General features: G+C 48.0%; 1 protein-coding gene across 11 annotated transcripts in view; it reads right to left on the bottom strand.

Annotated features, from left to right (window-relative positions):
• DIS3L2 (DIS3 like 3'-5' exoribonuclease 2) overlaps window positions 1–14,217 on the bottom strand; it is a 344,026-nt gene that overhangs the window by 70,545 nt on the left and 259,264 nt on the right. For 9 of the 11 annotated variants that reach the window (XR_008956850.1, XR_007188480.2, XR_007188478.2 and 6 more), the window contains exon 13: window positions 6,809–7,042. Coding sequence is in view for 6 of the 11 variants with exons in the window: in XM_026491698.4 (XP_026347483.1) it covers window positions 6,809–7,042 (234 nt within the window). In the remaining 5 variants the exon portion in view is untranslated. Of the gene's footprint in view, window positions 1–4,750; window positions 6,071–6,808; window positions 7,043–14,217 lie in introns of those variants that run through there. The other 2 variants (XM_044380822.3, XM_057305620.1) reach the window with 2 other exon arrangements.

Below are 14,217 nucleotides of genomic sequence, written 5' to 3'. Positions count from 1 at the left end.
ACTCTGATCATGTCACTTCCATAGTTAAAATCAGTCCATGGCTCTCCTAGCTCAAATTCCTGCTAACTTCAAGGCCTAGCCTCTGCCTCCTTCCCTTGCTACTCCCCCTCTTTGCATCTACACCATAAAATCTGGAACAATCTGCCATTGCCCAAATGTGCCATCTCTTGCTCCTCCCATGCCTGCACCAGCAGTTGGTCTGAAATGCTTCCCCTTGCCTTCGGGGACTCAAACTTCTAAAAACCCTAGCGTACACACTGTCCCTGCTGGGAAATCTTCCCTGATCCCCTGAGCCTGTGCTGGTTCTCTCCAACATAGTCTCAGCATACTCTTAGTTTTCTGTGTGGTCTACTGGCTCCTTCAGCTCACTCTAAACTTAAGAACCTGGACTGAGTCTCATTCCTTCATTCCTTATTCCCTTATCTCCAGCACCTAGCACATACGAGGTGCCCTATAAATGCTTTCAGAAGACACGCTGAATGAAGGACTAAGAACTAAGACAATAGAGACCAATTCTACAAACATGTCCGACCATCTGATCAGCAGCTTACTCCTGTGCTCCAGTGGTGATGTAAATAGTAAGACCAAGGGAGAGTCAGATAGGATGAAAAGCCCATTCTTTTTACCTTGCACCAAATATCACACTATACAAAAATTAAGCAGTAGGGATCTGGAATGCTCATTTCTTGCAAACAACTGTGTTGGAGGAGAGGAACAGAAACGTTCTTAACTGTAACATTAAACGTATGAGTCAACAAAACATATTGCCACATACAGCAACAGGGGCGGGGTGGGGAGAGAAATGCCACACGGCCTCCTTAGAGCTGACCTTGGCCCTGAGCAGGCCCACCCTGCAAGATGGCGAGATGGCAGAGCCAGCCTCTCCGCAGGTGGGCTAGGGATGCGACCCAACTGTGAAGAGCTCTCAAGCTCGCAGGGGTGGCAAATGAGAGCCACTGTTCTTTTTGCTTCTGGCTAATTAAAGCTACCTGACTGTAACTAGGGTAAGGGAACTGGTGCTAAACTGATTCCCTCCTCTACTTCTGGCCTCCAACTGGACCTGCTGAACATGGTACTAATCAAATGAATAATTTACTTAATTGCATGAAACCCCCCCAGAGCTACCCTAGCACAACCGTTCTCCATTACCTCGCCATGTTCCCCAGTGCGGTGCTGATGAGCTGCTAAGAGCGGCCTGAGTCACAGAGCTGAATTTCAGGTGGGCGGGGGTCAGCAAGCTACGGACGGACCCCAGGCCAGATCTGGCCTTCTACCTGCTCTTGCACAGCCCAGGAGCTGAAAATGGTTTTTACATTTTTAAATGATTGAAAAATCATCAAAGGAAGAATACTATTTTGTGAAATGAAGACGACATCAGATTCAAATTCCAGTGTCCTTAAGGTTTTATTGGCACACAGCCTGCTCACCGGTTCGTCTGTGGCTGCTCTCACATTGCAACAGTAGAGCTGGGGAGTTGAGACAGAGGCCATATGGCCCATGAAGCCCCAAATATTTGCTATCTGGCCTTTTACAGTGAGTTTGCCGACCTCTGACTTCAGGGCTGGGCAAGCCCAAGGACACCCAGAATAACACTCCACAGTAGTGTGGGTCCCAAGGTATCTAAAAATTATTTCGCTAACAAGTTTAGCTTTACAATCAAGACCACTCAAAGAAACTGCCCAATAGTTGGGCTTCAAAATCATGCCAGGAGGGCGTCATAGAAGATGTAGATGAGGACTTAGTAAAGGCTGCTTTAGTTTGGAGGAATCGCCTAAGATGGAAATATAATTTCTTCTTCACTACAACTTTCCCTAAATTCAGAAAGTGAAAGGCTCCATAGGAGCCATTCATGTCCCTGACCACCTGCCGGGGCACCCCAGAAGGGCCCCAGTTTCTTGCAGGCCATCATGCTGGTTTCCTCACAGAAGTCCACACACAGAGTAGGTTCTCTCTAAGTGCTATCTCCTGACTGAGGAATGTTGGGCTGGAGAGAAAGCCCCAGAAAGCTGTACGTGTAGCTTCCTAAAGATAATCAATATTCCCTGAGATGTTTTTGTTCGACAGTTCTATTTACCACGCCACTACCCTCCCTTGCTGTCCTTTCTTTAAGGCAACCGCTAAGGCACAGAACTCTAAAAGGAGCCTGAGGCCTTGTCAGATCACAGGCAGTGTTATCTTCCTCTCTAGAGAGGAGGCTGCCCAGGAGCAGGCTTTGTGTGGGCATAAACAGAAGTGCCAGGGAGCTCGGCGCATTCTCAAGGCCTGTCAGGCAGGCCTGAGTCATGGAGCAAGAACTGAAACGGAATGAGGAGGCAGGGCTTCTCATAGTTCCCCTTCCCCCAAACTCAAGATTTGCATATGGTATAAACCATTACGGTTCCTCTTACTATAAACACAAAAACATCTGGGCCCCTTTTAGGGGCATCTCCTCTCAAGAAACAGGAGTGACATACGTGATAATAAAGAAAATGAGACCAGAATCTGTGGAGAGTCTAGAATTAACATGGCAGCAGGAAACATGAAGATGGGAAGAAACCACCCAGACAGATACTATTCAACTCATCTGACCAAAAAGCTCGAAGAATGCATTGGGCAACTGCATTTGCTTTTGGGCAGTGAAACAAAGGAGCGTCATTTCACTGAGCTAGAACCTCTGGAGAAAGGTAGAAGAGCTCTAGGTAAAAGAGACATGTGACGTGAAGCAGGCGATCCGACCTCTAAGGCAGTGCTTCCCAATCGGTCCAACACCACGGGACATACAGAACTTGCTATTTGACAGCACACTAGGGTGAGCAGACAAGACTTCAGCAGGTGGTGCCCCGGAGACTGAGGCCAGCCCGGGCGGCCCCGAGGGCTGAGAGTGCACCATCTCAGATGTGCGTGACAGCGCCGGCCTAAGCTGGTGACTGCAATCAAGTAGCTGTATTTTCTGTGGTTATTACAACCTCCAAACCAGTCTGACTCTGACTCAACAAACAGGCGCTACCCTAGTATCCCCCACCTCCCTCATTCGGAAGGTCATCATGGTAAACTGATTTCTTAGAAAGGGAAAACTTCTGGTTTAGCAGATTTATTCTGCATCCAAGGGCCTACTGTGTGACACGGATGGCGTCCCCTCTCACAGGGCCTCTCTGAGGCGAGTGTGAAAGGGCATATTTTTTTAGGACTGCCACCAAAAATGTGGACATGGTGAAATGAAGCAAACAAAGCCTCAGAGAGAAACTCCAAACAACAGGCTATGCCAAAAGCACCAAGAAAAATGGATTTTTGCGAGGGCAAATGCAGGCAGCAGGCCCAGGGGAACAAACGCGGTAGCTCCTGAATGGGGCCATTGAGCCGATTCATAAAGGACCTCGCCAGTGTCCCTTGCTGCGGGAGATTGATGTGCCCCTCCTTCTAAAGCTGGGGTCCACACAACTTGTTTTCTGGGGAACCAAGGGATCAACTCCAAGGACGCACATCCATTATTTTCAAACCTGAATTAACTGGAACCTAATTAGGACTTTTGAGGGCTTCCCCCCTCACTTTGAAGGAAAACTTTTCTCTCTTAAGCCAGTGTGGTGTAAGTGGAGAAGAACTGAACAAAGAGTCAGTTATCTGGATTTCATGCATATAAGCAACTCACTTAACCTTTGGGGGGCATCAGCTTGCCCATGTATAAACTGTGAGAGCCAAAGAGATATAGATATACAAGGTTATTTTCAGCAATAAAATCCTGATTCTAAGATTCAGCCAACAGATCATTATCAATCAATAATCTGTGATCATTCTTCTACCTTGACTACCATACCCCCTACTGTGAGTTGAGATCACCTAACTGATCTTTTATAATTTTATAGTTATAGAGCATTTCTAATACTTAATCCAATCAAACATTTTAACAATCTGATAGGGTAAGACCTCTAAGATGTTATAACAGAGGCCCTCTCATTTGATGTGCCTGAAGAAGTGGTTAGTAAGTTATTGTAGGAGCTGGGTAAAGAGGGGAATCAGGGCACCTGGGTAGCTCAGTTGGTTAAGCGTCTGACTCTTCGTTTCGGCTCAGGTCATGGTGTTCTGGGATCCAGTCTCCCTCCCCCACTCAGCGGGGAGTCTGCTTGAGATTTTCTCTCTCCCTCTGCCCCTCCACCCGCTTGCACTCGTGAACGCACTCTCTAAATAAATAAATAAATGAAATCTTTAAAAAAATAAAGAGGGGAATCATACATAAGAGATATATTTGTAACTAATCATTTAACTTAATTTATATAAATGTACATTCATTCATTTTTAAAATATAAAGCTTTTTAAAGGGGATAATTAATTTCTACATTTTTTCTGCATAAATTACACTCAATTCATTGTCTATAATTTATAGCTTTTGTTTCTTTTTCTTATTTTTATTTTTTTCGTTTTTGTGGGTTTTTTTGTTTTGTTTTGTTTTGGTTTTTTTGAGAGAGAGAGAGCGCGAGTGAGAGTGAACAGGAGAAGGGGCTCCATTTCACAACCCTGAGATCATGACCTGAGCCAAAATCAAGAGTCTGACCCTTAACCGCCAGAGCCACCCAGGTGCCCCTACAATTTTTGTTTAAGAGAAGGAGAACGTAGACATCTGTAAGCCCATCTGAGTACAGAATTCTCCCTGAATTTTATGATTTTCCCCCCATTCTTTTATAGTTGTCACACGCAAACAGCAGAATTTTTACAGATTCATCCTTATTGAATCTTTTCAAACAATTTCAATTTTCACAGAAAGAACAGCTTCCTTTTTTATGTTTTTTTTTTTTTAAGATTTTATTTATTTATTCGACAGAGATAGAGACAGCCAGCGAGAGAGGGAACACAAGCAGGGGGAGTGGGAGAGGAAGAAGCAGGCTCATAGCGGAGGAGCCTGATGTGGGGCTCGATCCCGTAACGCCGGGATCACACCCTGAGCCAAAGGCAGACGCCCAACCGCTGTGCCACCCAGGCGACCCTCCTTTTTTATGCTCTTATTTGATCGGTTTATCATCTGATTCAGGTAAAGTGCATGGTTATTTGATGCACACAGTTGCCCTGGTGGGAGCAGAGGCCGGAGGGAGTGTGAGGCAGGCTGCACACCGTGCCGTGGGCACCGATCACTGCGTCCTGCACGAGGAAGGATGAGTACCGGCTGAGGTGATCACGAGGCATCCGGGTGGAGAGTTCAAGAAGGCAGTGGGGAGAGGCTTGTCAAGAGCTTGGGAAGGACAGTAGGGCTGGAGACAGAGATTTTGGCATCATCAGCATCCGGTTAGTGTGAAAATTATAAGAGTAGAGGATTTTGTTCAGGAAGGGAGTGTGGATAGAGACAAAAAAGAAGGTGGGGGAGACTCCAGGGAATGAGAACCCTATAGGGGACAGCAGGGGAAGAGGCTTCTGCAAGGGGACCAGCAGGACATTACTGGAGATGTCCGAAGAGAAGCAGAGAACCAGGAGGCGAGCTTCAAAGGGCCAAATGCAGAACAAAGTCCAGGAAGCAAGAACTGAAAAGCGTCCTTGGATTTGACAACCAGGGAGCCCCTGGTGAGTAAGACCTGGGGTGTGTTCCTGCCCCCACAAAAGATTTCACTGAAGGAAAGCAAGAAGTATTCTGTCATCTCCTATACCTTTGGTCCCTCTTCTACCGGCTCTGCTGTCTTCCTCAGCGGCCACTCTGCCTACTGCCTGCCCAACAGCATTCATGAGCAGACAGGTCTGCTCAGGCTGCCAGAGCCCAGGCCAGGGAAGGTGGGGCATGAGAGCTCTAGAAGAAGCCCTGACTCCTTCAAGCACAGGCAGAACAGTGTATCTACTCGCCCCAGGTGCTGCTAACTTATCCCTAGGCCCAGGGCAGCAACTACTGGCAATGCCTCCTGAGAAGCATTAGTGACGTTTATCACAAAAGCTAGGATGAAATGAAATCTTCAATTAGAAAGTTTTAAAACAAACCTTTTGAGATCCCTCTATGCTGGAAGGCTCAGACAAAGACGTCTGTGAGGCTGCCCCCTGCCAGTCCCGCTGCTCAACTCATTTTTCAAACGCCCAAAGACTTCCCCCAGCATATAGTGACCAGGCAGGGAGATCAGGTTCTCTGGGGATTGGGTAAGAAATTTAAATGAGAAAAAAAACTGCACAATACGGAACACAGGCTCTACTCTATAATGAGGAAAGGATTCCTAGGTCGTAAGAGTTGCCACACATGGAAACGGACGTGGAAATGTGACTAAGTTTGAGTGACAGCTACCTAAGTCCCAGAGAGCCACTGGCATGGCTGTAATACTCGAGAGCAATCAGTTCCATTCCAGGCCACCATGTTCCTCAATAGTCAAGGTTCTCCAGTCTCCTTAGTTCTCCGCCTCTTTAAATATGAATCCAGAATTTATAAACATGTGACTCTTTTTGGAAGACAAGGGATAAAAAGAAATACGTTTTTTTAAAAGTCTCATGATCAGATACTGGTCAACTACCTTGTAAACTCCCATGTTCCTGTTTCCACCTCCATTCAGAGGGATGTGAGGTAGAAACTGAGGGAAGGCTCAAATACTGGGTTACAGCTTGGCCAGCAAAGACCGGCTGGGAGTTCTGGTCACAGGGTCACCCACACAGACACTACCCTTTTGCCTTGGTTCGTGTCAGTGGGCCTCGTGTGCCTGTGAAGTTTGGAGGGTGGGCGAGTTAGTCCCCACCTGCCTCGGAGAACGCTGTTTTAGTGCTGTGACTGGGGAAAGAGGAAGGGAAGATCCCAAGACTGCCCTGCTGAATCTCATGCATGCTGGGTTCAAGCATAAGTCAAATCTGTTGGTTGCACCAAAAAAAAGAAGTGACTGACTTGATCCAGACGCAGTGCGCCGTCCACAAACCGTTGTTTGCGTAACTCCTTTGCGATTCCGTGGAGATTCAAGACAGCCCGGTGTACCTCCTCACTGGTGTGCTCGGGGGAGATGGGGGGCAGCTCCTTCTCAGGGATTTTCTCGGTTGGGCTTTCAATCATACTCTGTGCATGCTCGTAGCTCAGTTTGGTACAGGAGCGAATGATGGTCCGACCAAACCATTCACAAAGGATCTGCAAAGACAGAATGTGAGGGAATCATGAGGAGAGCTTTTTCCAGTCTTTTCTGTCATGCAACCATTCATCCATACACCTTCTACATCCATACCACCTTTACCAAGCACAGACTGCTCAGAATGGTGTTAGGTTCCAGCTAGGCACGAAGACCGATCAGAGGTGGAAGCTGCTGCCCTTGGGGAGCTCAGACTCTGAGGACTGGATTTAACAGGCAGTAGCAGTCGACAGAAGGTCTCCAAGCACATGGCGGGGGGTGGGGTGGGCGCCCTGCACAGGCAAGACCCAGCAGGAGGGAGACTCAAGGTGAAGGGCCTGCTGGAGCGCCTTTTCACTACTTGGAGTGAGTGGTCATCAATAGCAAAACTGGAAGGAAGAGAAGGGACAGAGGGTAGATGCCAAAGATGGGGCACATGGGGAATCTGTGGACTTGGTAATGGATCAGATGTGGGGTGAGAGAGAAAGTGGGGTCACTGACAGAGAACACAGGTCAGAGAAGCGGAATGGAGGCAGAAAGAGAAAAGGAATTCCAACTTACTCTATTTGGGCTATTTATTTACATAAAAAGGTCAAGAAATGGGGTTTCTCAACCTCAGCACTATTGAGTAGACTAACTCTTTGTTGTGGGGGAGAGCCTGTGTATTGTAAAATGTTTGGTGATATCCCTGGCCTCCACCTGATAGATACCAGTAGCCCCTCCCGCAACCCCAAGTGGACAACCACAAATGTCACCAGACATCGCCAAACAACGGTAGGGTGAAACTCGGCCCAGGCTGAGGCCCACTGAGCTCGAAAGATACACCCAAGTTTGTTTTTTTTTTTTTTTTTAAGATTTTATTTATTTGACAGAGAGAGAGAGAGAGACAGCCAGCGAGAGAGGGAACACAAGCAGGGGGAGTGGGAGAGAAAGAAGTAGGCTCCCAGCGGAGCAGGGAGCCCGATGCGGGGCTGGAGCCCAGGACTCCGGGATCACGCCCTAACCCAAAGGCAGACGTTTAACAACTGAGCCACCCAGGCGCCCCATACACCCAAGTTTAGTGGTGGTGCTAACTGTGGTGGGATTACTGCTGATTCGTATTTTATCCTTTAAATTTGCCTGCATTTTCTATAATGAGCATTTATTGCTTTTAAAACAAAAACAAATGTTAAGATATTTTTGGGACTCCTGAGTCTGAGGAGCAGGGAGGAGATCCTGGGTGGGCTATGTAGCAGGCAGCTGGGGTGGGGGCCTGGGGTCTGGGGCGATGACTAATCTACAGGTGGGGAGCTGCCAGCCTTGGCAGGAAGGTCCGAGAAAGAGAGGGCAAGAGAGAGTCAAGGCTGCCTTCTCTACCACCTGTTCCATTGTAGGGGGCAAAAAGAGAATGTGGAGAGTGAAAACAAAAAACAAGAGAGCTCAAAGGGATAGGAGAAAGATCAGGAGTGTCCAACGTTAGGGGAAAGGGGCTTCAAGAAAGGAGTACTCAAAAGCCACAACAGACACATCCAGACCACTTGCAAGGAGACAAGATGCTTCCCCCAGAGCAGCCATTTCAGGCAGCAACCCTATGACGTAAGTTTTATTATCCTCATCCTGCAAAGGCGGGAACTGAGGCACAGACACAGTAAGTGACCTGTCTGAGGTCACAGGCTGGGGAAAAGGCCGCCCGAGTCTGAGCTCCTAGCCACTAGGGAGAGTCAGATGCCACTTGGAAATCAAGGAAGATAAAAACAAAAAGTCTGCATGTAGCATTTGCTTCTTGGTGACCTTTAGAAAGGCTTTTTAGAGGGAAAAGCACGGCACGGGGTGGGGCGGCAGAGTCGAACTGCAGAGAGTTCAGGCCCTGTGCTGTGCACGGACTTGGGAAATGCTGCCACAGTGGGTCCGTGCACCTTCGGGGCAGCCAGAGCCCGCCTGCCATCAGCCCTCGTGCCAGGCAAACAGCAACATCTCCTCTGTGTGTCACGATATGAGGAAGTTTGGGAAGTTCTGGGTTAAGGACAGGTGCATGGTTGGTGGAGGCAATGCAATGAGCGTGGATGAACGCTGCCAGGGGGCTGGCAGGACGGAGGATTACGCTGGGTTTGTGGGGTGAGGGGAAGAAACCAACACAAAAGGAATGGATCCCGGGCCAAGTGGAGGCACCCATCCATGAAAGAGGAAGAGTGGCCTGGAGAGGAGGCAGGAAGGAAAGGGGAGGCAAGGGAGGAGACTTTGGGGGAAGAAGTGGGGAGGTGAAAGCGCTCACATCACCTAGCTCCATTCTATGGGGTAGAAGGCGAAGGATGAGGGGGGCTCAAAGGTATGAAGAAGTGGGAAAAGCCTGAGATAAATTCTGTGGGGAATGGATTCATGAGCAAGGAAAAGCCAGAGGTATTGAGAGGCAGAGGGGGCGAAGGAGGAGGGTGGGAGGTCCAATCAGTTGTGGAACCTCTCCGCCTGAGCTTGCAAACATCCCCTCTGCCTTCCTTTTCACAGGTCAAATCATTCTGTTCACAACCTCAGAAATATGCTTCCCGAGAAAAAGCCATCTGAAGGATCCATGGGTGTTTCCAGGGGGAAGGGAGAGAGCCCGGCCCAGAGCAGCTGTCCACGCCACAAAGCCTCTATGGTACACAGCTGGCTACTACCCTGGAAGGTGAGAGAGACCCCTCTGATACCCTAACCTTCCCCTGAAGGAAGAACCAATACCCTTAAAATGGCAGCCAAGAAGCACAGGAAGAGAATGGTAGAAACTACTCTCATTTTCCTTTGATTCAGTGCAAAGAGCCTCATTATAGAGGCTTGGATCTGTAATATCAGACTTTAATTTTCTTAAAAAAAAAAAAACAACCCTTAAACTACACTTTCTGAACTATTCCAAGAACCACTCCTATCCAAAAATATAAGTGATTCAAATACTGTGCTCCTGACGACTCTGTTGCAGTAAGTAGGTCCTGAATTTGGCTCTCAGGAGGTGTCTGTGTGTGTGTTGAATGCAAGAGAAATTAGGGAGCCAATTCGAGGTATTGTCCAACAGTCGCGGTGGGGAAGTCGTGCGTGTGGGTCTCCAGAAGAGCCCCTTTCAAGGTCAGCCCATGCTCGTCCTTCTATTACATCCACATTTCCTGAAAACTCCCCACGAATGGAGTTGCTCCAAGCTCCTCTAGAATGACAGGGCCACGACTTATTCATTCTTGTGGTCACAAAGATTTCCCCTGGAGAATTAGCTTGTTTCCTTTTCTCTGTTTCACTCCAAACCCGGTCAACCCTCCTCCTTCAATGTGTCCACATTTTGTTTGCCGGTCGGTCTTTAGCATGCTTGGGGAAACCTTCCTTTCCATTCGATCCCACAACTCTCTCTCACACACCTTACAAGTGGTTCCACAGATTCCCTCAGATAGCCAAGTCATAGGATATCTGGACTCCTGGATATCTGTGACCCTTTTTACCTGGAGGACACAGGAAACCACAGCACGCTTATACGGATAACCACAACACATAGGTCAGGCCAACCCCCTCCACCCTGACTGGGCATCTATTTTCACGTAAACTAGTGGGTCAAGAACTGCTTTAAAAATCTAATGAAAGCCGCAGGTCCTCTCCTTCGAAATATTTATGCCCCAAATTTTGTAGTAAGTTCCATAAGCTTCCTAGACACTGCCAACCCCAAGCCCATAGGTCCTTGCTCTAGACAGAGCTTTGTTTCTCCCTCAAAACCTTCTGATTATAGTGCTGAATGCTGACTAGAGGCCACTTTTCATCCTCCAGAGTTCTTAAAATTTATTACCTGTAACTTGGCAAAATCAGAAGTCTACCACTCCTTACCTATACTTGAGAATGACACACATTGGCTGTACTATCTCAGTCAGTTTGAGCCAATTTTTCCCTAATGGGCACATCTCTGCTCCTCTAGCTTATTTCCTTCTCAGTTGATGATGGGCAGCCTTCTTACCAGCACACACCACATCTGAGACTGTGGTGCTGACGGGAAGTTTCCTGGAGTGCTCTCACCTTACTTGAGCACTTCCTCCTCCCCTTCATGCCGGCATCCTAGAAGACTGCACCAGCCTTCTTCCTGAATATACTTCCTGAAAGGGCTGAAGTGGAAGCTCCGAAGAGCCATCAAGAACTTTCTGGCCCAGTGACATGGCCTCAGGCAGCAGAACCTATCCTGATTTAACAATCTAGTGATTGTGGGAATCATACCTGATACACAGATTAAAAAAATTCTTAGGCTGGGGGTGCCTGGGTGGCTCAGTCGGTTGAGCGTTCAACTCTCGGCTTCAGCTCAGATCATGATCTCAGGATGGAGACTGAGCCCTGGGTTGGGCTCCAGGCTCAGCGCCAAGTCTGTTTGAGATTCTCTCCCTCTCCCTCCCCCCATTTCCCTCCCACTGTGCACACACTCTCTTTCCCTCTCTCTCTCTCAATAACTAAATAAATAAAATCTTAAAAAAAAAATCCTAGGCCAGGAAAACATGGGGAAGCAGCAGAAAAGCCAGGATGCCCGTCGCTGCCTCACAGACAAGGGCAGCAGGAAAGCAAAGACCCAAAGGGGGGTGGGGGCGGGTCTCCCAGGGGCAGCATGCCGTACACTATGGGAGGAAGGTTTCTCTCTGGATGGAACACCTCATTAATCTCCAATTTGGAAACTGTCTTCACATCAACGCCCTGTCCATAACCAGGGCCAGTGGCAGAAGACAAAAGGACAAAGAGTTTTTCATGGAAAAAGTAAAAAAACCACGAGGAACTTCATAAACAAAACCGTTCAGAAAGAAGATCCTGTCCTTCTTTCCTTTGCTTAATCACGGGATTTGGGTCACTCCCTTGCTGCAGGCGGCAAGTTTCCTGCAGACACTCTAGGACACGACTGTTCAAATGTCGGATTAAATGCCAGGCCAACACCCACTGAACGCACACAGCTGAAAGCAACCTGGTTAGAAAGGAGCGACCAATGTGGACCTCGAGACCTTTCTGGTACCAGGTAAGCCTGGAAATGGCACAACACTTAAGGGCACCTGGCCCCGTCCGGTTGCACAGCGCTTTCCCACCTATTCCCTTTTAGAATCTCTTAAACATGTCTGGTGGGTGTGCACGGTTCAGCCCATTTTACAGTTGAGAAAACAGGCTGGCAATCTGTGAAAAGTCACACAAGCCCCTAAGTGGCAGTGAAGACTGGATCCAGGTCTAAATATGTAAGATTCAAAATTCACTGTCATGCCTCAGCCGAGTAAGTATATACGAGATTTCAGCTGCGACAGACGCTGAGGAAGGAAACAAAGCGTGCCTCAAATACATATCGACTTTCTCCGCTTTACAGACACAAAATGGTGAGGAAACATAGCCTTTGAAAATTGTCCATTTCCATCCAACTGTATTTTAAAATTTATTTTGAAAAAAAGGGCCAGTGCCTCCCTATAAGAAAGAAATGTCTGATTCAAAAAATAGCAAATGAGGTTAATTTGTAATTTTAAGGAATTCGATGCAAAATCATTCCTGCAGCAGCTCTGGGCTTCTGCATGTAAAATGTTTGGTTCAAAAAACTTATCAGGAAGAAACATTTTCCTGACCGAACAAAAGCAGGCAGTCTGGGGTGGCCAGCGGTGGGGGTGGGGCAGATTTCTGCGTCTCACACCTATGAACACGAGGCAGTCGTGGGGTGGGGGGTGGGGGGAGCACAGCACAAGGCGAGAGAAGTCAAAGGTGCCAAGGACACTTCTGAAAAGGAAGTGGGCAGAAAGAGGAGGGGCTCCAAGGCAGCTGGGAGGGGCAGACGTGACCTGTCTGTGGTAGAAGGTGCTAGTGACTGCAGTGGGCACAGGCAGCTGGTTGAGGAGCAAGCGGGGGTCTCCTCTGCTAGGCCCACTGTGACTGGGGGAAGCCCAGGTCACTTTTTAAAGAATGAAGGCCAAGGTAGGATTAAAGAGTAAAGAACAGACGGAAGCACGGTCAGCAGCACACTTCATTTAGACCCAGCTAGGTTTTCTCCTACTGGGTGGAGAGGCTCTGAAGCTGCTCTGGGCCCACCAGAGACCTTTGCCAACGGTGGGGAGGAGGGAGCCTGGGCAGCAGAGCAAACTGTGAGTTTGCCAGCCTGTTTTAGTTTATAAGGCAGGCTGTTTATGTGTTAGACTTTTCTGGAAGGTTTATTTTATAGAAAACAAGCCTGAGTCAACTGTGCTCTCTTCTACTGTCTCAAGCCACCTGCTATCAGCCTAATCTGCTGACCCCAGACTATAATTGGGCCCCTTCCCACCCTGATCACGAAGCAGCTGTCTAGACTTCGAAGCCTAAGAGGAGGGAGACAAGGAAACTTCCTCAAGTGTTTGCCTCGCAAACCTAGGAAATGGCAGGAACGTGAGAAGAGCTTGAAGGCCCGGATGTGGTTAGGAGACAAGAATTCCATTCCTATGACAGAGGATGAGGGCACCATGCCTGAGCAGTCCTTGACAAGTGTTCTCTTCACCTCAGACAGTCGCACGGGGCTGGGGGCCCTAAGGTCTGTGTGGGAAGGAAGCTGGAGGTGGAGGGAGAGGGAAGAAAGTGAAGGAGAGCAAGGGAGGGAGGCTTCGGAGGACTGGGTTCAGACAGACCCAGGAAACACAAAATAACAAACTTCTAAAGCTACTGAGGTTCACTCATTCAGCTCCAGCCTTTCAACAAGACCAACCTGGCCCATCTCTCAAAAGCAGAGGTCCTTTAAAGACACCTACCACAGTGACCCATTACACTGTTTACTAACCCTTGGTCCCAAATCTTTAGATTTAAATCAAATACACTTTTAACAACATCAAAATGTAGGAGATAAGCTGATTAAAAATAATTTTTAGCTCTGCCTGACAGCTTTATAAATGATACATGTCTTTTTTGTTTTTGTTTTTTATTTCTTGAAAATACTTTGTTTTGAATTCTTACTTTAGTCCCAAAGATTCACAGCAAAGCCTGTGCTCACAATTCAGTCTGCCAGTACCCGAAGTGACCCTAGGTAAGCCTCTAATTGCCCGGTGTCTTCATTAGCAAACTGGGCCACGAGAGGCCCCGAGAACACAGCAGAGTTTTTCTAAAGGCTCCTTTGGTCTTGGGTTGTTTCTACAGGCCTGAAATAAAACAATTCTGCCCCTGCCTCCGCTAAGGACTAAAGATGGATATTCGGGGAACTTTGCTATTATTCTCAGAATCGGCCTTGGAAGCTATTGTCTCTCACTGGGAGCTA

The sequence above is a fragment of the Ursus arctos genome, unplaced genomic scaffold (assembly GCF_023065955.2).
Source record: "Ursus arctos isolate Adak ecotype North America unplaced genomic scaffold, UrsArc2.0 scaffold_1, whole genome shotgun sequence".
Lineage (NCBI taxonomy): Eukaryota > Metazoa > Chordata > Mammalia > Carnivora > Ursidae > Ursus > Ursus arctos.
The sequence above is the reverse complement of the archived record's forward strand: the minus strand, read 5'-3'. Positions and strand labels throughout refer to the sequence as shown.